This window comes from Pteropus alecto, unplaced genomic scaffold (assembly GCF_000325575.1).
Source record: "Pteropus alecto unplaced genomic scaffold, ASM32557v1 scaffold98, whole genome shotgun sequence".
Classification (NCBI taxonomy): Eukaryota; Metazoa; Chordata; class Mammalia; order Chiroptera; family Pteropodidae; genus Pteropus; species Pteropus alecto.
The window spans coordinates 15037005-15061032 of NW_006443570.1; the positions used below are offsets into that span (position 1 = coordinate 15037005).

Consider the following 24028-nt stretch of genomic DNA (forward strand, 5'->3'; position numbering starts at 1 on the left):
CACATGCTGAGGGCCTTTGCAACCCGAAACAGAGACTTTGGTGACTTTGAAAGAGACTTCTCTGGGAAGATGCTGTCCTAAGGGGGTATGGCTTAGTGGGAGGAGCATGGACTGAATCGTTCTCTTAGTTGGGTACATCTGAGCAGTGTGCAAACCACAACTGTTTGTTTGCCCAGCCCTGCTGGTGCTGGCAAAAGAATATTTTTTTACTCAGATTAGCATCCAGACACTGATCTGGCCATAATAAGTCATGCATTTTATTGTAGAGAAAAAGAAAATACTGTCTAGGCAGTAACTAGGAATCAGTACTCAGATTAAGGAAAGGGTCAAGTCTCTAATTTAGAGAAGATGATGCCCAGATTTTTGTCTTCTTTCCCTTCCAGAAAATCAGCCTGCTTTCCTCCTTGTCAGAGATACCACTACCTATTCCATTTGGGGGGGCGGGGGGTTCCTTATTCCTCAAGATCAGCAGCAGAGTAGAACTGAGCTTTCCTAACTTTCCTGGCCCTTCCAACTTCTATGTTGCCTCTGAAGACAGCCAAGCTAACACCCACCCTCAATGAACGCCAACTCTAAAAGCCACTTTAGGTGCTTTCCTTAATAGAAAAAGACATGAGGCTATTTATCCACTAGCTCCCAGCTGACTGGTCTGCCTGGATGCTCTTGGCAATAAAGGAAAGCAAAGCCAGATTCCCCTAACTTGATGCATGCTCTGCTGGACCAGAATGATTTTCCTCTCTAGGAACATACACTATGTTTCAAATCTTGTCACAAAGACAAATGTATAGGGCAAATGCTGGAAATTAAAGTGAATGGGATTTGGAGGCTATGATCCATATGCCTAAGCAGCTATTAGCTACTGATGCTATATTGAGGTGCATGGCACATCATAACTTAGAGACAGATGTCCTTATATGCAGCATTCTACTTTAGTACTAAGGGCTCACAGGATTTCTAATTTATACCCTCTTTCTCCCATGCCAGTGTTTTCCTTTATTTTTTTTCCCGATTTTTAAAATAATATACACTCATTGTAGAAAATTTAAAAAATGAAATAAGAAAATAATCCTACTCATCATCTTGCCCAGAGGCAACCACTGTTAATAATTAGGCTAATTTCCTTTCAGTCTTTTTTCTAAACAGTTTAGAGAGATCATGCTGTAGAAACAATTTCATATCTTGTTCTAGTTCATTTAACATCAGAAGTATTTTTCCAGATTATCAAAAACTTTTTGCAAACATAATTTTAAAGGCAACAAAATGCCTCAGTATCTCACTGAATATACATACCATGATCAGTATCTTTCCTTTTCTTTTTTTTATTACTGTGATAAATAATATTATGATAAACATCTTAATAACAGTGTCGACTGGGGTGTGTTGTCCAAAGAGGACTTCCACTAGAGGGAAGAGGAAAATTTCTTACCTAATGGAAGAGAAGGATTTTTAAATACATTTCCCATTGCATAACAAGCATTCCATCGGACTTTCATGGCAGCATCAATTAGAACAGTAGAAATTAAGGCCTGGATAGACTCCTCAATAATTTCAGCAAATCTGGGTTTTTCTATATGAGATGGCTGCAGAAAATGAAGCAAATTTCCAAGGGCCCGGACTGCATTACTTTTCACCTAGAATAAAACGTAAAAGCATTAGAAATCTATTTTGCCAAAAAGATGTTTCAGAAATTATTTCAGCTTAAAAAAACCCAGGAGGTCCTAGACGCCTTGAAGCAAGAGAGTTAATGAAAACTGCAGCCTGTAAAGGTGCCAGTTCTCAGATCTCTACAAGGTCTTGTGTGGTTAACACTCTGAGCCATTGGAAAGATGAGGTTCTATAGAGCTTCTCACCCTGATATTTTTTGTGTTAGACTGGACTTCAGAGAGACGCATCTCGATTTAGAGATAGCATGTAAAGCCCAGGGAGACACTGCTGGTTTGCAGCAAGGCTAGGAGGAGAAGCTGGGTTTCAAAATTCCAGTCTAATATTTTTGTACTAGAGAAAAGCATCTTTTTCTTTGTAGTATACTAGAATCATCTGAGGAGATTTCTTTTTTAAAAAAACAATTCCCAGGCCCTAACTCCAGAAATTCTGATTGAATTAGTCTGAGGTAGAGCTTCCCAGGTTTTTAGAACTATCGTACTAAATTAAGCACTTGGTATGGGTCAGGTACTATGCCAGGTACTGTGCTAGGTGCCTTAACATAAGATATCTCAGAGTCCAATGAGGTATATGTAACCACTTCCATGTGGACATTGACCTTCAGAGAAGTTAAATAATGCACCCAGCTACTATAGGGCACGCCAAGATTTGAACTATGTCTGCCTGACGGGATATTCAAAACCAAGGACTGCTCATCTTTCTGACTTGTCAATTCTACTTAAAGATTTTTTTGAAAAAATCAGATTAATATTAAAACAACATGGACTTATCATGGAGTAGTATTACAAATGGCACTGATATTTTTCATGAGATAAAAGATAGCAAAGAAATTGTATAAGTGTGGAGTGAGCCACTTTCTACCCTAAGTACACCCTCAATCTCCTTTAAACAGGGATTGATCTGATGGAATAAAACTATAATACGCTAAGTATCAACCTGACGAATACTAGATTTTGTTGTGGGTCTACCTTGTCTTTATCCTTGGATGCCTCTATAGCCGATCGCAACATCTTCAAGAGCAGGAGCCCAGAGAACTCTTCCTGGAAACTTGGGTCTGGTGTTTCCCTGTTCCACCCAAAGCAGGCAAAATGTCAAAAGGTAAAACCCATGTAAATGTATACATACACAAATATATTCATTTAGTGTAACTATAAAAACTTTAGGAAAACAGCTTAACAAATCTGTTCAGCTTATACCAAGAACTTATAGTTTATACCCTTTGACCACATTTAGGAATATAACTAAAAGAAATATCTCAAATGGAGATTTCATGCACAAAAATATTTACTGCATATCAAAGCCTAAAACGACATAAATGTTCAATAAGAGAAAAATGGTTAAATAATCATTGCAAAGTGATGATTGTGTAAAATAAATAATGATTTATAAAAAGTCAAGAGAATGCATATACATGTTGTATGTTAGAGTTAAGCAACAAAAAGCTGAACACTTGTGTATAAATAACAACAGTTGCCTCTGGGGAGGGGAATGAGGCAATTAAGGTAAGAGAAAGGCTTTTGTACTGTTTGAACTTTTTCTATAACCTGTAAATATATTACTTAAAAAATGAAAATGTGATATTTGAGAAGTTGGGAAACCATTTCAAAGGTTTTAGATATGTACTTTCATATTTTCCACATTTTCTATAATGTGGATGTATTTCTTATATCAGCATACAGTTTTTTATACATATACATATCAAGAACTGCTTACTAATCTTACTACTTGAAGGAATATAAAACAAAACAAAGCAAGAAGACTGACTGCATAACATGGGGTGAATTACTACTAATTCTTTTATAGTAGAGATCAAAGATTTTCTCTTGGGACCTCAGCCTCAGAAGTCACCCAAGGGAAATAAGCTGAATCACCTACATGTTAACAATCAGAGTGTCTGTCAGGTTGCCCAGAGACCAGGCTGCTTTGGCCCGGACATTCAGAGACTTGTCTTGAAGTGACATCAATACTGCATTTGCTGTGTCTGCAACAAATATGACATCCTATAAGATAAACAAAACAAATGCTGTAGTTACTTTAGGAGTTTACACTGTTACTCTGGAAATTCTCAAATTCATTTTCAGATAAAGTAATAAGTCTTTACCACAAATTTCTATTTGGAAATCAAAACTCATTTACTGAGTTTATCATTCTTATATATTACAATCTGAACACTCATTAAAATCCGAGGGGAAGTTCTCCCATGATTTTGGCATGTGCCATGCACACCTGAGGAGCCTATGGATTTGCTTTTATAAATATTTTATACCCTAGCCTGTGACAGTTATCTATGAATTCTGAGCTTGGATTGATTTCTACCTTGAGAAATGATGTTGACAATGAAATACATTTCCAAAACATATATTACTTACTTACATACTTCTCAGTGAGATAAATGTCACAAGTAAGAGTGAAGGAGAAATTTATTTCCTTCTTAGTAAAAATCAGCCTTCTAAATTATTACTATCACATGGTAAGGTCTCATCTTATTTTTTCCCAATTGTTCATTAAACATTTACTGGGCACCTAGGGTCCTGGGCAGTGTGCTAATTAAAAATAAATTAACTATCGGTACTACCATATTTTAGTAGCAATTAAGGAAACTAGCTTACAAAGCAATTTAATTTTCTTTACTGTCTAACTCAGAAGCTCTACATCCACCCTTTCAAAAAAAAAAAAAAAAAAAAAGATTGCTAGAGACTACAAAAGAGACACAGAAGAGCTATACAGGCTCACTCTGACCTGTCTGAGACAGGGGAAAAGCACATAGACTCCAAGGGCCCGCGAAGCCGCAGCTTTCACTAAACGGTTCTTGCTGTCGTTCAGCCCAAGCAGCATCGTGATGCACAGGATCTGCCAGTCACTCTGCAATGAGAAAGGTTGGCAAAGAAAAAGTGAGAATGAAATAACAAGGGACTGTGACAGGTCTGTGTTTGAGTCCATATTCGGAAGTTGAAACAACTCCTTATTATCTGAGTACCCACTTGGTACAGGGCACACACAGAATCTGTGATCACTTAACCTTTACAACTGTATGAATTAGGTCATTTTATTCTACTTCATTAAAGCTGCCTTCTTTATAAAAGCTCATTTATATAAATAAGAACAGATGCAAATACCATTGAGGACTAAAGGAAAGGACAGGTTGGATACCATTATGGTGCTGGGTACCAGCTAAGTATTTTCATGTACTTCATGTTATTACTCATGTTGTTCCCATTTTATAGATGATAAAATGCAGTTTTAGGGAAGTTAAGATAATCAAAGATCCAGGAAGTGAAAGAGCTAGGATTTAAACCCAGGTCTTTCTAATGTTTAGATTTGAAATATATCTGAAATCTCTCTGACTTCAAAGACTCTGCTCCCTACACCTCTACCATCCACCTTCTAAGCACAGGGAGGAAAAGCTCTCCTGAGACATTAAGATTTTCAGTTTTCCCATTGCCCTCGCCCCACACTCCAGCAGAATAAGTACCTTTTCCTCAGAAATAATGCTGAATACTGGTCCAAACAAAAAAGAATCAAAGTCAAACTCAAGCTCTGACACTCAGGGGCATGATTTAAAGATGAGAAAACACTTCTAAAGTTACCGGCAGACTGCTGAAGGCTTCTGGCAAGATGGAAGACAGGGCATCACAGGCACTCGCCTGCAGAGTCGGGTGCTCTGAATTCTGCAGGGCTCTGGGTAAAGGACCATTCAGCATCATAGTCCAGAACAGCACCACCTGGAATAGGGGCACAGTTAAAACTACAGCCCAGAAGCAGCAGTGGACCTAAGGCGACACTAAGACTATCCCAGTGACCAAAGTAATGAAATGGTTTTCCTCACAGTGGAAACTTTTTGTAAATGCTTTTGCTAGTTTTTCTTCTACAGCAATGAAAAGAACTTTAAAAAACAACTAACTGAATCCTTTCATTTTACTGATTGGGAAACTACAGTCTACCATGAAAAAGTGATAGGTATAATAATGAGGAGGATGAAGATGATGATAGTAACAACAATAGCGGTAGCAGCTAATGTTTTTTAGAGAACTTATGATATGCCAGGTATTGTTCTAAGTGCTTTACACATATCAGCTCATATCACCCTCTGCACAACTAACTGCAGTATATATCACTATCTCCATATTCACACAAGGAAACGGAGGCACAAAGAAATAATGTAACTTGATAGTAGGTAGTAGAGCTGGACTAAAATCCAGATCACTGACACCCAGCTGGGACTCTTTCAATCTGATCCCTCGTGGGCACAGAGATCAGGGTCCCAGAGTGGTTCAGAAGCCATATGCCAGAGTCCAAAGAGCAAGGGATCCAGAGGCAGAGCTGGAGTTGAGTCTTTCCGCTGATGCTTCCTATCTCTGCAATCCTGGGTGAGTCATGGAACCTGTCTAACCTTTGGTTCTTCTTCAGTAAAACAAGGCATAGACATCCATTTGGCAGAGTTTGTATGATAATAAAATGTAATACCGTGTGTAAAGTTCCTAGCACAGTGCTTAGTGCATAGCAGAGACTCAAATTGAGCAGTAGGCTCTGTTTTAAGCACTTTGAAGAATTACCTCACTTCAAAGCCCTTGAGGTAGGCATCCAAAGAGTACCTTTACCAATTTCCTTCCCATGCTTTATTAAATCCCTGGGATTTCAGGTTCATTTGCAAATCTTTCTGGGGTTTGGGTGTCTCCTCTGCCCCACGGATTTAGTCCTGAGTTTTGCTGTGTATCCTGTGTACCCGTTCTGTCTTCCCCACAAGTCTAGCTTCTGGAAACCCAGTCTGGGCCCTCCCCATCCCAAACCAGAAGAATGTGGATAGCTGTGGTTGCTGACCTTCAAGATGACCCAAAGCGATTCTTGACTCTTAATGTTTAGGAAGTGGTCCCTTCCCACTCTAACTTGAGCTGACCTGTGTACCATGGTGTGGTAATGACATTGTAACAACTTTTGAAGCTTGGTCATAAAAACCCTGTATTTCTCTCTCCATCTCTCTCTTTCTCCCTTTGCCTCTCTCTCTCTTCGATCCACTTGCTATGGGGAAAGCCAGCTGCCATATCGAGAGAACACTCAAGCAGCCCTCTGGAGAGGCCCTCATGGGGAGGAAGCGAGTGAGGCCTTCTTCCAACAGCCAGCACGAACTTGCTAGGTATGTGAGTGAGCCACCTTGAAAAATGATCATTCAGCCCCTATCAAGTTCGGCTGACTGCAGCCCCTGCCAGCATCATGACTAACAATGTCATGAGAGACCTGAGCCAGAACCATCCAGCTAAACTGCTCTCAATTCCTGACCCAGAGAAACTCTGTGAGAAAATAAATGTATATTGTTTTAAGCTGCTCAGTGTTTAGGATAATTTATTCCTCAACAAAAGATAATATGGAAAGTATATCCCTTTTATACAAATGAAACGATACCTGTGTGAACAGTTAAGAGTCTTGTCCAAAGTCACTTGATGAGCAAGGGGAGTAGTTTGGATTCAAAACTAGGTCTGTCTAATGGCAAAGCTCAACCCATTTCCCTGCAAATGGTGACATTTCAGCTTTAGTAGTACACTAAGGGAGGAACTAGGGCTAGACTTTGTTAATTCACTACAATAATGATGGAAATTGTGAAGGGAAAAAAAATAAGCAGGATAAGGGGGGCACAGGGAGAAAATATCACTAATGTTGAGATGATTTTTCTTTTGACACAAAGTAGACAACTTTTTTGTTGAGGCCACGTGTTCCTCCTCCCACAAAGAACTGAGACAGTGTGGGGGCCACAAACAACCTAAGATCACACGAATCTAACAGGAATTGTGGCGAGGCTGCGACAGTGAAGGAGTTAAGGGGATTAACATTCATTGAGCAGCTACAATTTGTCAGCATCTTTATGTTTCATTCGATCTTCCAACAGCCCTATGAGTTAAGGAGTTTTATTCCTCTTTACAATGAGGAAATTATGCTTATAATCACATATCCATTAAGTGGTGCTTGCTAGATTTGATCTCATGCCTTCTGATTCTAAATCGTTGGCTGTTCTCACCATTCTAGTCTGACTGTTGGGCAGGCTGAGTAACCAAACTAGGTTTTTATGCAAAAGGAATACTGTTTTTTGCACTGCTGACTGTATGTTACATATAATCCTAACACATATTGAACTGCAAATAAACTGAAATGCAAATAAAACCTATTTATGCTAGTATATCATCCTAGATTAGAAACTATAATTTTTGACATTGGAAGAAACCATAGTGTCTACTCCACTTAATCACTGAGCCTCAATATAAAACTGACTGAAGCACTAAGAAAAGGCAAAACTATGAATTGACATTTATTTACCAAGGTGACTGGCACTCTCTGATCAGGTGCTATGGTAGAATCTGGTTTATACTGTTGAATTAAGCCTGTACCCAGTTCTTCCAGAAGCTGTCAAGATAAAAGAAATAGATTATCAAAGCAGAATGTTAGAACTATGAAGGTAAAAGACTACTTCAGTTTGGAGATTACATCAAATCAAGGAGTAAAATAATTTCCAATTGATTTTCTTTCTTTCCTCTGTAACTTCTGTGTCAGAGGCATTCTTCCCAGGAGCAAAATCACCAGCTATATACAGTATTGTTAATTTCTTACCAAATCAATTTTTTGGGATTATATGTAGAGCTAAAAATAGAGGAATGTATGATGACTTCTCTACCTGAAACCTCTTGAAGAAACCTCAGAAGCAATGAACATGTACCAGAGGGAAGAATAGAAAGGGAAAACCGAGGAAAAGAACATATGGCTTTTAATGAAAATTACCTTTGCTCCATGAAGCTGAATGGATGGATCTGCTTCCCCCATGCACTTGCAAATCACCTCTCCAAGCTCCATCAGGTATACCTGAGCCACTGAAAAGTAGCCCCTTGCCAGATGAGCCAATACCTGCAAAGAGAACAAGCATTAACCCCAAGACCTGAATGCAGGGCTGCAACATCTGAAAAAGTATTTCAATATTTCAGAAATCACTCACACTTTAACAAAGGGGTGAAATATGATGAATAAAATGAACAACTATAATCTTTATTTTCTGACTAAAATCGATGACTTCATATACATCTATGGTGCTTTGTAATTTATAAAATGTGTTTCATTAAGATTATCAATATTACCTCATTTAAGCCTGAGCACAATTTTTTGAGGTAGGTGTTAACTGAATATTTCTGCTGAAGAAACTAAGCTGAAAAAGTTAAAGAAGTTAAAGGACACGTTTAATATTAACCATAATTAGCAGCAGATTCCAGGACGAAATCCATGTCTTACACTATATTTGAGTACAGAAAAAACAAATACTTCAATCCAGAATTGTTTTCTCCCTTTGAAAGAATAATTAATTATATTTAGTTGTCTCTAAGCAGATATAAGACCAAAGAAAAGTTTATAGAGAATAAAACACTTATTATATTGTAGAAATCAAAGATTAACTATACAATTTCCTTCAGAATTACTATGGAATTATTACATCCACCTGTCACGTAATACTTGAGGTGACTAATATGGCTTACAAAGAGGAATGAAACTGACATTTTACAACCAAAGCTCCCCCCTCCCACCAAAACAAAACAGCAACAACAAAGAACTCACACCTAAAATACAACTCCCACTAACACCACTGTCATGTGGTTCGGTTTTACATCATTTTCAGATTCGCTAACACCCTGTGAAGGAAGAATAATTGCTTCCATTTCAGAGATGAGGAAAGGAAACTTCCTACCTGTAAGGCCTCCAATCGCATAGGGGATGGTACGTAGGTGCTTCCTGCTGCAGAGCCAGCATCAAGACCCAAACAGGAATCCTCCCTGGGAAGTACAACAGTGGAAATGCAAAGTCGAATGAGCCAGCAGGGTTCTGAAGACCCCTTTGGCGAACTAATTGATGCTTCGTCCAGAAAGGGTCCTGAGGGGACTTTCTTCCACCAATCAGGAGGGCTGAGGTGAGGAGTTGCTGAATTGCTATTGCCGAGTCCGGAAGAACAGGGCTGTTGTAAAAGCAGCTGGACTTCAGGTAAAGGGGCATGAGTGGACACTATGGCTCCTAAGAGTGTGAGGCTTGACACACGAACATTAACATCTGTCAAAGGAAATAGTAAGAACCTATCACCGTAGGAACAGCTGTCATGACCATAGTTATCCCTGCAGGCAGTTAAGAATTATGGCATCCTTGTTTAATCTGTATCTAATTAAACCTCTAGACCTAACTTCCAGTGTACAGGAAATACACGGGACAGAAATATAAGTTAAACAACACTATAAAGAAAGAATCAGACAAATTGAGAATGTAAGACATTCTATAAAACAATCGGGCTGGACTTTTCTAAAACTCAGTATCATGAAAGAAAAAAAAGGTGGGGCATTACTCTGGATTTAGTGACATAAAAATTAAATGTAACGCATCAATCTTGAACGAACCTAGGGTTTTTTGTTTTGTTTTGTTTTTTAAGCTATAAAAGACATTTTGGTACATATGGAGAAATTTGAATGTAGACTAGATATTAGATGATATTATGAAATCAATGTAAATTTCTTAGGTGCAAGAATGGTTTTGTGTTTTTTGGGAGGTTGTCTTCATTCTTAGGCAATGCATGTTGAGGTGGAATATCATGTCTGTAATTTACTTTCAAACAGTTCAAGGGAAAAAAGGTCTATTAAATATATTTACATATAAAAAATACACATATATACACATACATATACATATATACACGCACATATGTATACGTACATACACAGATACATTTATGTAGAAAGAGACACAGAAAGCAAGTATGGCAAATATTAACAACTATTAAGTCTAGGTAGAGGTAGACAGGTGTTCAATGTACTATTCTTTCAAATTTTCTGTGGGTTTGATCATTTTAATAATAAAAACTTACTGGAAGACAAAGGCAGACACTTGAAAGGTACCCATAAGACGTAGTCCACTCCCCTCAGTTTACAGATAAAGAAAAGCTGGTGCAGTGGAATAAGCAGGGGACTGAGCAAGAGACTCAGGTTGTTTTAATCTTACTTCTGCCACTAAGATGAGGAGACACCTTAAGGCAAAATTTACCTTTCTGAGTCCCATTTTACATGTTGGTAAAAGGAGTGAACTGAACCTAGTCTACACATCATTATCTCACTTAAGCCTCATAAAAATGTTATGAGGTAGGTATAATTCTTCCTGTTAGGAGGACATTAGGGTTCAGAGAGGGCCATGAGTATGAGACGGCAGAAATAGGAGTGAGCTGCAGATCCTCAGACTGATTCTGGGTCTAGCACCCTTCCCACGACGTCACAAAAAACACCCACACCTCCTTCAAGTCCTGTAATTGTGATGGAAAAACTCAACTTATCAGAATGTGGTCTGATCCTGAAGCTTGCAAATAAATGTTCTAAAGGCAAGTACATATATATAACACAAATATATTATGTGTGAAAAAAAGTCAGAAAATATCAAGATATAAGACCCTGTAGTTGGTGGAGATTTCAGGTTCTTGAATTTTATCTAAAATTCAGAGGAGACAATATTAAAGAAGTTAGGCTTTATATTCCAGTTTTTCTTTCCAAAAAGATGATGTCTGTCTATCTGACTGTCCATCCAGCCTCTACTTATGCCTAATAATGTGAGTATTATACAGTAGAGGGGGACCCCTTGCACCTGGCTTAATACTAATTCTAAAGGGATACTCTAGTTACTGCACTGAAGCATCGAAGAGGCATTAAACTTTACAATTTTTCCAGTTCATTTCTTTCAGGAGTCAAAAGTAAAATTCTAGCAACAGTTGATTCTCTTGAAAACTTGAGAAGAGTAAGTAGAGATTATCATAGAGCTACACAATTGCTATGAATATTTTTTTAACTAACAATCTAGATTTGATTGATATAAAGAAGCAAATAGTTTTAAACTACTACCAACCTTTGTGGCAGATGTAAGGCTTTATTTGGTTCCAGACTTTGGTCAACAGGCTGAGTTTCAGACGGTTATAAGGTGAATTTGATACTAAATTTGCAAGGCACTGCAAAATACAAGAATAGTTTGTCAAAAGGCCTGATTGAGCCATAGTACAAAGACAAAATTTTATAGCATTTAATTTCAAAAGAAAAGTCTTCCCATTTATTTGAAAATCAATCTTTTTTTTTTTTTTTTAGGGTGAATAGCACTTGTATGCTCAGTGGTACAACTTAAAACTAAAAATAAAGGAGTATTTTTAGTAAATCATTTATTTGGACATACAGATGATAGCTAAGATCAAACAAGTAGGTCCAAATAGAATATCTTTTTAAAAATTATGACAGTTATATTCTTAAGCCAAGTTACTCTGGGGCAATGTAAAACATTATACAAAACTGAAACAGAGAAACCCCTTCTAGAACCTACTGATATATAACCTGGCATATTTACCTTAATTATCTGAGTAAGGGTCTGTGAGGATGACTCGGCTACCAAAGCCAACAAAAGACATCTGTGCAACTCTCTGATGCTGGAAGCAATCATTACAGAGAAGGGAGTAAAAGCCCTTCTGTGGTCACTGGTATCTTCGGCAACAGAAAGAAACTGCTTTGAGCCTTCCAAGATGGCAGATAAAACTTGCAGAGCACAGGCACGTGTCTGAAATGTCAGGATGATTTATATCAGTTAGTTAAAAAGCAGGCGCCGGATCCCCTTCTTCCTATATACATTTTTAATTTTCAAAGTATTTAGGCTTATTTTAATTAGGAGAATAAAGGCACTGGGATTACCTATCAGGCCCTAAAGGTAGCCATGAACTAGACCACCTGTACCTCACACTTAAAAAAAATCTTGAATCACATTGCTGTTAGGTTTTCTTACGGTAAGGAATAAGTCCAAGCTACACCATAGTAAAAAAACCTAAAATTATGAGCATGAGAATAATTTAAAGATTAGAGTCCTAGTTTATTCAAGCATAAGATCAACTGAAAAGAGAGGATAGCTAATGGGACAGAAAAAAATACGTGTGTCTAGATTCTGTTTCATATCAAAATTTCTGAGGACAGTCTGCTTCATATTCTACCCTAAAGCATCTTTGAGTGTTCAATGTTAATTAAATAGGGTATTAGGAACTGTGTAAATTCGATTTGGCAGGCACCGTTAATGATCCAAATTTTTCATTCTTAGGTGCAGGAAAAAGCACTGCCTACAGCGAGAGTCTTTGATAATCAAAGAATACCCTTAATATATATTGATGGATGAAAAGGAAACAAGTGCACCTTTGTCATAGGACTGTTGTATTTGTCAGGAAAAGTGTCACCACATCAATGCATTTTCTTCATAAGGTTAAAAGATTACTTTCGATTGACACTGTGATACTTTTGTAGCATTGAAAACAAGAAAATAATTAAAAGAAAGCCAATTTAACTAAAATAAAGTGTAAGTGATAATAATATGAAAAAATGCTGTACCCTCTCTGAGTAGCTCACCCAAAAATGCCAATTAAACACTTTCTATCAGACTTTTGAAAAGCAGGAATTGACATAATTCTAGGATCTAACTTGAACATTTACTCAACATGAAGCATATCTGAATTTAGTATAAAAAAGGTTTTTCAGAAAATTCTCAATTATATAATCTCCAAGTAACCGAGGAATAAATAAGTCATTTCATAAACAAAAAACTAAAGAGTTATTGCTTTGAGAAGAAATTTATAGCACAGCAGTATGATTCTTTGGAATTAAGCATATCATTTAAGTTAGAAAGTTGATAATGTATTAGGAAATTATATGTGAGGGAAAGCAAGAGCACCTGAATGCATGAGCAAGTGCACACGAGAGTGTACTAGCTGGCTAGTGCTCACGTCAGCTGATCCAAGAACTTACATCAGGGGCTGGCACACTTCTACAGTAAAGGGCCAGTAGTACATATTTTACATTATAGAATTTGTAGACCAGAGTCTCTGGAGCAACCACTCAACTCTGCCAGGGAAACTATATAAAGGAATAAATGTGACAATGTTCCAATAAATTTTTACTTATGAACAATGAAAACTGAATTTCATATAACTTTCACATGCTATGAAATATTATTTTTGATTTTTAAAAAACTATTTAAAAGCATAAAAACCATTCTTAGCTCATGGGTCATACAAAAACAGGTAGTGAGCCAATTTGGCCCACAGGCCAGTTTGCCAACCCCTGATTAGATGGGTGACTTGTCTGAACTGAAAAGGTAGATATTAGCTAAGCTTCCATTTCTTTAGATGGAAATTTTAAAAATCATAATTCTGACAGCTCACAAACCAAGTAAAATTAAAAACCAAGTTGTGGAAATAAACAACGCTCAAAAATAAAAAATATTCAGTTCAATTAACTTTGGTACCCTAAGAGAGAAAAAGCATCCATGACTATCATAGATGAAAACAAAAGAAATGTCACTGAAATTGGTTATTTTTCACCACTGAGGTATAAAATCTTTATAGAAATGTGATATTATATCAAATTATACTTCTCATAGTTCTGATTTAATTTCTTTTAAGCTCTGTTTAAAATCTTTCTTGTTATAAAAATGCTATTTATGACACAATCCAGTTCAAGTTCTGCTTCATTTATTCTTATATCAATATTTAATATACTGTTTACCAGCTCTCATCAGCACTTTCAGCAGAAATTACTGATGTGCAAGCAAACCATTTGAGGTACAGCTCTCCAGAGAGCTTATTTTGTTCCTAAGTTTTTACTGTCAGAATATTTACAATGATGGAGAAAAGACTTCAACGTTATAAACACCAGTGCTCGGTTTCACAAGAGGGTAGTTACACCGCCTTGGGCATGAAGGCTTGTTCAAAGGTAAAGAAACAGAAAAGCACTTTTCCTTTTTTACTGCTTAAGAATGTAGCAAAAATATCTGCTGAGATAGCTCAGTCTATTGTTATTTTTTCCTTTTTATGTATGTTGCGCCTCAGAGTATTTCTGGAGGGTGATGAAGAAATCACTGCTGGGAGTGGGTACCATGGAAGTGTCAATGCAGGGCACTGGGCTGTTTTCTTCTTTGGCTTTGTCCAAGTACATTATTCTTCATACATGTTCAGGATTAAGTTCATTGACTCACACTTCCAAAGTTGGTTGCCTTTTAGACAGAGGCATTTGAACATTGTGTCAGAGTCTCCAGATTCAGAGAGATCCAAGCAAAGGTCATCTGTTCTTGGTTGGCCACATAAGAGAAAACCTGATTACCTATCATTCCATGACAGTTAAAAACTCTAACCCTTTATTCTCTTTCCTAGTTATACCATCTAATATCTAGATTTTGATTTGTTTCCACATTTCATAGCTCTCAAAAAGAGAAATAAATCATCATGGAATTTGAAAATCAGGATAATTCTCAAGGTACCAAGAGGAAGGTTTTCCTATAGTTTGTTCTTTAGATCGAGTCCCCAATGGGACTTATATCTATATAATCTACCTTTGTAACACCTGAGGAAATCATATAGAAGAAATTCTTAAATTAGTTGCGTTATTTTACTGATTACTCCATGCTACCTGGAAGCACAGGATGTGCCTTCTGAAGCACATTTCCAAAATCTAAACATGTGACAATTTCCCAAATTGCCAAATCCTAAAAGGAATTTCTAAGTTTTCTCCTTCCCACTGAACCATTCTAGAATTTCGTATTCCAATTTCCTGATAGTAATCTGTTATTGTTGGTGTTCTGAAAGGAAGAGTCCAATCAACTTTCCTTCAGTCCATTTCTCTTTGGAAAATTTCTCAGTGTATTAGTAAAAATTGTGCTTTCAGTTGAATCTACCACTGGTCATATCAGAGCTGCCATGAACTCATACTATCATCACTGTACACTTTGATGACAAGAACCATTATTGTTATCTTGTCATGTTTCATCCTGGCTAAGAGGAACTTCAGTCAGCCACCTCTATACTCAATGAGCACCTAAAAAGATGACCACTCAGACTTTCTACATGGCTGCATCTCTTAATCTAGCTCTGATCAATCCAAAATGCTTTTCCATTCCAATTACGTGAACTAGTACTTCTAAGTTTTTACATATAACTTTCTAGAAGTCTTCATTAAAAGCCTCTCAGACTGCTGTCATCTACCAAAAAACTTTCTTTTACCATGTGTTTTGGTGCACAATTAATTACACTATGGACATTGTGCCAAGGTATGCTTCCAAACCTCTTGTGCACAATAATTATCACACTTATTTGCACCCTTCTAAATTTAATAGCTGCTAAGAATCTATTGATATAATCATTTCACTCGCCATTACATTGAACTGATGAATTTTAATCATTATTTTGACCTTTTTAAAATCCTCTTTAAGAATGATGACTAGTTTTCCATTTCTCCAGGGCCTTCAAGTGGCTTTTGTACTACTGGACCTAGGACATCTCCCAGAAGGAAATTTTGTACTTTTATTACTCATCACTTTTCTTATGTTCACTGAATTTAAACAGCAAGAACATATCTAAAAGGAACCCAAACCAAGGACAACTACTTTGCAGTACATAAAATTTCTCATGGCACTCTTAAGTCAAATGTAAACATTTAAAAAATATAAAGACATAAACATCATGAAAATTATTTCAATCCACTTTCATTAGACATGACCTCATAACCTCTCATATCCCAAACTCGCATGTCCCACATCCCCTCAGCTGCAGTGCAGCTGGTTTACTTGGCCTGCTAATTGCTCCATGGCACCATCTCCTTGGCTATCTAGTGCAGCTCCCCTCAGCTGGAGGGTCTTTAAATATATATGTTAGCCTTTATAACAGTTTTCCTTTCAATTATTAGAATGGCTTCATTATTGATTTACTTGCCACCATTCATTTTCCTTTTATCTCCCAGGTTCTCATTTGCTATTAATTTAGTCCATCTGAAAATTCTCTATTGGTTTGACTACTTAGGATACTGGGTATTTTCAATAACCTACAAGGTTATTTTGTATAACCTACAAAAAATACTACTGTCCTAAATAAAACTATTCACTTTAAAAGGAATTCTATATTGTATACTTTCACGAAATGTCATAAGCATTTTTATAAGCCTTACACATCCTTCATAACCATTATGTACCATGATATTCACTGAGTAAGCCATTTTTTATTTTTTCCTATTATGAGTACCATGGCAATCAACATTTCCATAAAAGAGAAGCACAGCTGCTTCAGTGCAGCTTAAAAGGGACAATAACTAAGTGTGCTCAGGCTTCAAGCAGGCCCTGGGGCAGGAAGTGACAGTGTGATCTCCCTCAACCTGTTTTCCACATAAGACCATTTCCCGCCTACCCAGTGGTTCTCAAGTCAGGACTTCCATTGGTGGTGTACGAGCTGCATTCAGCTAAGATTGAATAGGGCAGAGAAAACCATAAAGACTTGTAAAGTTTTCCTCCTGGCATAATGCTTGGAATTTGAATGCCCTTACCTTTGGCGAAGGATCTTTCAATGTAAGAGTCATCAAGGAGACAGACTGTGGGCTTCCCAGCTCAGGTGTATCAGGAACAAAGGCTGACCAGTAACCATAAAGAACTTTTTTTTCTATTGATTTTATAGTTGAAAGAAAACAAGCTAATGCTCCTTGGCGAACTTTGGCTTGGTAAGACCTTTAATAACCAAGAGAAGAAAGAAAAAGTCTTTTAATAGTTTTTTAAAAAATATAAGCATGAAATACTATTTATTCAAGCCAACTCAAATGACATGGAGAAATTCAACATCCTGAATAAGTCCTAAAGATGGCAACATGATATTTTAAAAAAATAATATTTTCAAAATGCAATTAAAACATGTTAAAGCAATTTATTTATATAACAAATTAAGATAAAGTTGACAATTAATAAAACACAACTAGATAGAGAATGAGAGGGCAGCATTTTGATGATAGGAAACCAGTATTACAAGAGACATTGCGGAGTAGCCATTTATCCAACAAACATGTACCAAGTATCCTCATGTGTGTCAGGCATTGTGCTGACATAAACCAAGTCCCTGCCCTTGATGAGCTTATTAATGCCAGAGAAGACAGTTGAAGAGATAACTACAACACATCAAGATCAATATTAAAGCAGAGATAGGTAAAAGGGTTACCTAAGCCAGAATTGGGTGGTCAGAAAATGCTTCTCAGAGGATATGATTGCCAAGCTCATATTTAAGATGAGTAGTGGTTAACAAGGCAAAAAGGCAAAAAGAAAATGAAAGAAAGAATATTCCAGGCAGAGGAACTACATGTACAAAGGCCAATCAAGAGAACAAGGCAAAATGCAGAGTAATGCAAAGTCCCACATAAATGAGAATCAAATTAAATCACATGCAGCAGTCATATAACTTAGCAAAGTTATAAAAACTTACATGCAACTTAAAATATAAGGCATAAAAGTATAACAAAATACTACTACCTCATTTTACTCTGCAGGCCTCCTTCAGCATCAGAATAATCTGACTCACTGCTGCTGAGCTTTTTCCAACTGGGAGAGCTGAAGGGTGAAGAGACTCGATCTTTTCCTGCAGCTCCACTTCCATCTAATGACAAACTCTGGACACCCAGGGAGGAGAGACGCTGAGTGGTTCCTTCATGCAGGTTTACTCTGCCCAGGCCAGTGACCGGGGCTGCTTCTTTTTCACCATTGGATTCTTCTTCCTCCTCCTCACCTTGCTGGATTTTCTTTGGTTTTACTTTTGATTTTTTCTTTTTATTCTGATGTTAGAAGCAAATGAAAACATTTATATGATAGCTATTTCAAAACGGCTTTTAACTGAATCATTATTACTTTCTCATTTGAGAATTACCAAATATGTCCCCGATATGTCTTGATTGGAAGAGAGAAAAGAAGGGGAAAAAAAAAAAGGTAGCACTTCCTTAACACTCTATATGTCAGGCACTATCTTAAGTGCTTACACATACCCTATGGGACTATACAAAGCAAGGTATGAAAAGTGTGAGACAGAGCAAAACTTGTGGCCTGGGTTTACATTCTACTCCTGTAACCCTGGGCAAATCGTTTAGCTTCTCTGAGCTTGACCTTCTCATTTGTAAGTATAAAGCTAATGCTACCGACCTTACACACTGCATAGTGTGAAAGCATTCAGCCTTCTCAACTTGTGTTCTGCAAGAGAATTAAGGTCTACAGAAAATGTCCTGAGTGACTGTTTTCTCAGTTCTCCCAAATATGATCCATAATTAGTACCACTCTAGATGCATAAGAGAGATGTTAATCCATTACATATAATGCATGTTTCAGGGCACTGGGGTTTTGTAGGTATAGGTATCAAGTAAAAGCCAGTTTCTTTCTTTTCCTTCTTTCTGACATCCAAATATCTCTGGAATCTGTGTTCTTCTCTGTATTCTCGAATTTTCTGAACTTGGGGAAAAAGATCCTCATTGCTTCCAACTTAAGTTATTAATGTGGCTCCAGACTCAAACCACAATGATTTTTCTAACATGCAAATCTTATCACATCACTCTGCTATATAATATTCTTCAGTGAATCTCTCCCATCTATACGATAAAAGCCCAAACTCTTTAGCATACTACATAAGATGCTTATGACTTGGCCTTTGCTTCATACTTGCCCCAACCCTCCCCTCCTTGTACCTGACACTCTAGCTCAACTAGTTAACCATGGGCTACACGCACTCTCATTCCCTATGTTTACACACCTTTTGTTCCCTTGTAATAAAACACTTTCCTTCCTTTTATGTACCACTACCAATTCTTGAGTCTCAGTTTAGCCACCACATCTTTTAAAAAGCCTTCTTATTCCTTAATTTGATTAGGTACCCTGAATGTGTTCCCAAAGTACCCTGTGAATATTCTGGTGAAAGAAACCATAATATTGCATTATAATTGTTTATTTATCCATCTTCACTTTTCCTCCAAACTCCTAAAAACAGACTATATCATTAATGGTTAGCACAATATCTGGGATATAGCAAATGTATAGTAAATGTAGATTAAGTGAATGAGTGAAAGAATTCCTAATTATAAGCATTTTTATCAGGTATTACATTTCTAGATGTAATACCTTGGCCATGTATCTGTAGATTCTAGCTTCTCCAACAGAAACATGAGGGAGAGGACAGTTATCTGGAAAGGCTGGGAAATTGGTAAATATAAGTAGCATGGAGATAGTTAGCTGACTGGTAAGTGGATTCTAATGGTCCACAGAGGGGCTGGCAAATTATAGTCCAAAGACCAAATCCAGCCCAGTGCACAGCCTGTTTCTGTAAATAAAGTTTTACTGGAACACAGCACACACATTCGTTAACACAGTGTCTATGGCTGCTTTTGCCCTAGGACATCAGAGTTGGCATTTGCAACAGAGACCTAAAATATGTACCAGCTAGCCTTTCACAGAAAAAGTTTGTTGACCTATGGTCTTGAGCATTTGAGAGATGAAGATGCTTGGCTTTGGGTGTAAACTGAATGCCTATTTTTTATAACTGTTATACTACTTAGACATCTTAAAATATAAAATACTCTAACTGGTATTTTTAGCAGTGTGATAAATTTAAATTTACTATGCTAAAACCCCTAACTTGAATCAAATTCAGTGTGAGCCTTTGGCACAGTAGTAACGCAAATCACAGAAAACACACAGCAAGCAATTAAAAACAATCTGCAACTTAAATGTAAATTTGCATAAATGTACCACAGTTGGTCGAGAAGCGCTGGATTCTGATTGCTGCGGTTTGACAGGTGGTCGCCCATCATACTGAGGTAGTGGAGTGGGGTACAATACCGTGGGCATCTCTATGTTTACTCCAGGGAGTCCATGAAACATGGATTTCTAATGATGATGATTAAGGAAACACACACAAAAAACATAAATCAGAAATCAGAAACCAGAATTATTCATTGTGTTCTGGATCATACAAACAGATTATTGTTTAGAAGTTTAATTAAAGAAATAAACATGAGAGAAAATAGATAGCTTGAAGGTTTAGGACTTAAAGAAGAATTTAATCTCATCCAGGCTCCAGGTGGGTCTGGTTTGTACAGATCAAGTTAGGCTTGATTTTAGTTTACTTATTTACTTATTTTTATTTATTAATTTTTAAAATTTACCTAACCAGTTTTATCCAATTATTTTATCTATCTATAATTTTTTTTACCCATCTATCATTTATATTTAGCTTATTCATGTCCACATCCAGATATCTATCTATTTAGAAGTAGTGGTGATGGCACAGAGAAAGAATAAAAATTTTCATCATGATAAAGCTAAGTTATCATACATGGCTTTGATCTGAGGCCAGGACAAAGCTTCTTTCCATTTCCTGGCGCACAAGAAGACAGCTGAGCCCCAGAGAGGCTGACCTGACTTGCCCACTGACTCACAGGCTCAGAAGCCAAAAGACAGCAGCCTACTGACACACATCTCGATTGGCCTGCCCACTACTTGGGGACAAGAGCCAAGGAGAAACTCTGGTTCTTCTTTCAAGTACAAAGAGATTCAAAATAATCTAAAATTATCTACAGATCATACCTCATAACCTATTCCCTTTCTAAGTCAAAATATATTTACTAAAGCAAGGTTTATTGTTCTCCATTGTTTTTTGTTTTGTTTTGTTTTTGTTTTAATTTATTATTATTTATGCCTACAGCACCTCGTCTTCCTAGGTGGTCTCCCATCCAAGTACTAAGCTTAGCTTCCGAGATCAGACCTCGGGCTTGTTCAGGGTGGTGTGGCCGTAGACCATGGACCATGGCTCCACTGGGGCACAAAACCCAGGACCTTCTGAGTGTAAAGCAGACGTGCTAACTGCTACACTATGGAACCAAGTCCCCATTAACTCTAAGTATGCTTGAATATAAACATTTTATGCTTTTCTCTTAAATAAAAAAAAAAAAATACCCTAAAGCTAGCCTTGGAGTGATAATGTAAAGTGGTCTTTATTCCTGGGGTTTAATAGGAAAGATACTAACCATAATGAGGACATGGAGTTTAAACAGATAATGCCTTACCTTTAGCACCGCTAGAAGAGCTCCAAGGTCATCAGTCTGTGTCAATTTCATCTTCCCACCATTTAAAAGAGACTGTATACCTTTTAAAGCATTTTGTAACAACTAGAGGGGGAAAGGAGACTAAGTTAAAAGATAAATGAAATTTGGTTGTCTAGGTATCAACTTTCTAGCACCACTTAAAATGGAGATAAAGTCTTTAGGTGATGAAAAAATCTTTAGATGGGAAGGGTGGGGTGGTGGGGAAAGTAGAGATGAAGATCCAAAGAAGAGATCTTCTCTTCTAGCTTCTACTAATTATTTTCCAGAAGAACAGGGTGCTCTTACTGAATAAGAGTGATCTTATAAAAGTTTATAAACCAGCATGTACAAATGATGAGTGAAGGAGGGGGAGGGAGGGAAGAGATGTTTGGTGGGAAGAATATGACTGGAATGAAAAAACGGCAGCAGAGATCAGAAGCAGGGAATATCTATACTGCAGCAACCTCAGCAGCTCTTAAAGGCAAAGAAATGTATGTGGGGACAGGTTTCTGGAGGGCGCTTCTGATCGAGACTGATTTTTGACTCAGAAATCTCAGTTCTAGGATTCTGTCCTTTAGAAATACGCCCCACTTGGAGAGAATGTGAACTGTAGCCTTGTTTGAAACAGTGGAAACACTGAAAAAACTTGAATTTCCATCAATCATGACAATGAATATATAAGAAGCTAACCCTCTGCTAACATGTGAAACTCAACAATAATAATAGCATGCATTTTGCCAAGCACTTTAAATACTTTATTTCACATACTACTCATAAGACCCTTAACAAGGTAGTTATATCATCTGTCCTATTTCTGAGATAAGGAACATGGAGATATTAAGTAACTTGCCCAAGGTCTCCCAGCTAGAGAGTTAGAAAGCATGAGGTACATGAAAAGAGGTCCTGAATAGGTACTGAAAAGAGGTCCAAGATATTAAAAAAGAAAGTGGCAAAACAGCGTATTTAATATGATCCCATTTAAAAATTGTAAATATGGTCATTTATATATAGAAAAAAAAATCTGGGAGCACGTAGGACAAATTGTTTCCAGTGGTTATATCTGAGCAGAGAGCTATAGGGAACTTTTATCATCTTAGATCTATAATTTTTGAAATGTGCTACTCAGAATTTAAAACATGTTAAGAAATTGTCATATTTGCAACAGATTTTTTTAAAAAAGAAATAAAATATTGCAGATATTGTTGAATCCACTCCTTTCCCTTCCATCTAAAAGACAGTCACTAGTCTGAAATGGTATTGCTTTTATGGTCAGGAGGGAAAAAATAGTTTTCTTGAAAACCTAGAATTACAAAACAAGAACAACAGCAAAAAAAAAAACAAACAAAAACAGTGTCTTGTAATTTAAACTTGAAAAATATGATTTTAATTTTTTAGGCTAGTAACATTACAATTATACCTTTATCTCTAGACAAAACTAATACAGCAACCAAATTAAACTCTTTGGTAACAGCTTCTGTTTCACTGCTACATCTAACACATCTAAACATTCACAAGATTAGTGATTCCCACCTACCATGCAAAACGTGATATCATCCATATCAGATGATTTTGGAGACTGTAAAGTGGTCAAGAAAGCTTGGAAGCAAATATTTTGGTAGGGCTCCTCCAAGTACGGCTGTCCTGGCACACTGAAACATATACAGAGAAAGCAGCTCAAACTCAAGTCTCCCTTGAAATGGGCTTGCAAAAGAATAAGAATTAAAAGTAGCAGTAATACAGACTAATGGAGTTGGAATATATCCTTGAATAAAACTGTGTTATGGAAGATTGTATACTTTGGTTAATCAATTACTGCTATGGGACAGGCACAAGACTTGAATGAACAGGAAGAAGGAAGAATGGTTTCTATAGGGAAAAGATACAGAAGTTTGTAATGGAAGAAGTATGGAGAAAGAGAAACCTTATTCAGTTCTGCTTTTCAGTTCTTAAAGGAAAATAATGCAGACAGGTCCTGCATTATTTGTCAAGCCAGAATCACACAGCTGAACCTGCCCTCCTAGTCACTGAACAACACTGCAATATAGAGACAAGATATCATACATCGGTTCAAGTTTGTGCTGCTCATTTTCTATTGCATGAATCTAGAACTGGGATTGGTTTCATTTTCTTAGAAGAAATTGGCCTTGACAGATAAATCTCACCAAAGCTTAAATTCATATGAATATATCCTTCTAAAAGACTGAATAAGGTTAGAATTTATACCGATAGAAAACAACACCATGCATGACAGACTTCACATATATCACTTTTACTGTATTTTAGGCATAAAGTCCTAGTCTATTTTTCCTTCGTTTCTTTACAAACTTTCTTTATAAGCAACATTAAAATTAAAAATAAACAATATAAGATGTACTTATTAGCAAAGAACATAGGAAATGTAAAGTAGGTTATTTTTCTAAGTTGGCTCTGGCTTCAGA

The 24028-nt window shown here is 36.9% G+C and overlaps 1 protein-coding gene and 1 pseudogene across 1 annotated transcript in view; both read right to left on the reverse strand.

Moving 5' to 3' along the window:
• Window positions 1–24028, reverse strand: part of HEATR6 (HEAT repeat containing 6) — a 31417-nt gene that overhangs the window by 1554 nt on the left and 5835 nt on the right. The window contains exons 5-19 of the mRNA XM_006924934.3: window positions 23125–23239; window positions 21573–21674; window positions 20257–20394; window positions 18004–18302; window positions 17037–17214; window positions 12043–12249; window positions 11557–11656; window positions 9377–9732; window positions 8425–8547; window positions 7966–8052; window positions 5250–5384; window positions 4402–4524; window positions 3538–3662; window positions 2631–2727; window positions 1427–1631 (exon numbers count right to left, since the gene is read on the reverse strand). Coding sequence (XP_006924996.2) covers window positions 1427–1631; window positions 2631–2727; window positions 3538–3662; window positions 4402–4524; window positions 5250–5384; window positions 7966–8052; window positions 8425–8547; window positions 9377–9732; window positions 11557–11656; window positions 12043–12249; window positions 17037–17214; window positions 18004–18302; window positions 20257–20394; window positions 21573–21674; window positions 23125–23239 — 2390 coding nt within the window. The remainder of the gene's footprint in view (window positions 1–1426; window positions 1632–2630; window positions 2728–3537; window positions 3663–4401; window positions 4525–5249; window positions 5385–7965; window positions 8053–8424; window positions 8548–9376; window positions 9733–11556; window positions 11657–12042; window positions 12250–17036; window positions 17215–18003; window positions 18303–20256; window positions 20395–21572; window positions 21675–23124; window positions 23240–24028) is intronic.
• LOC112473125 lies at window positions 12256–16250 on the reverse strand (annotated as a pseudogene).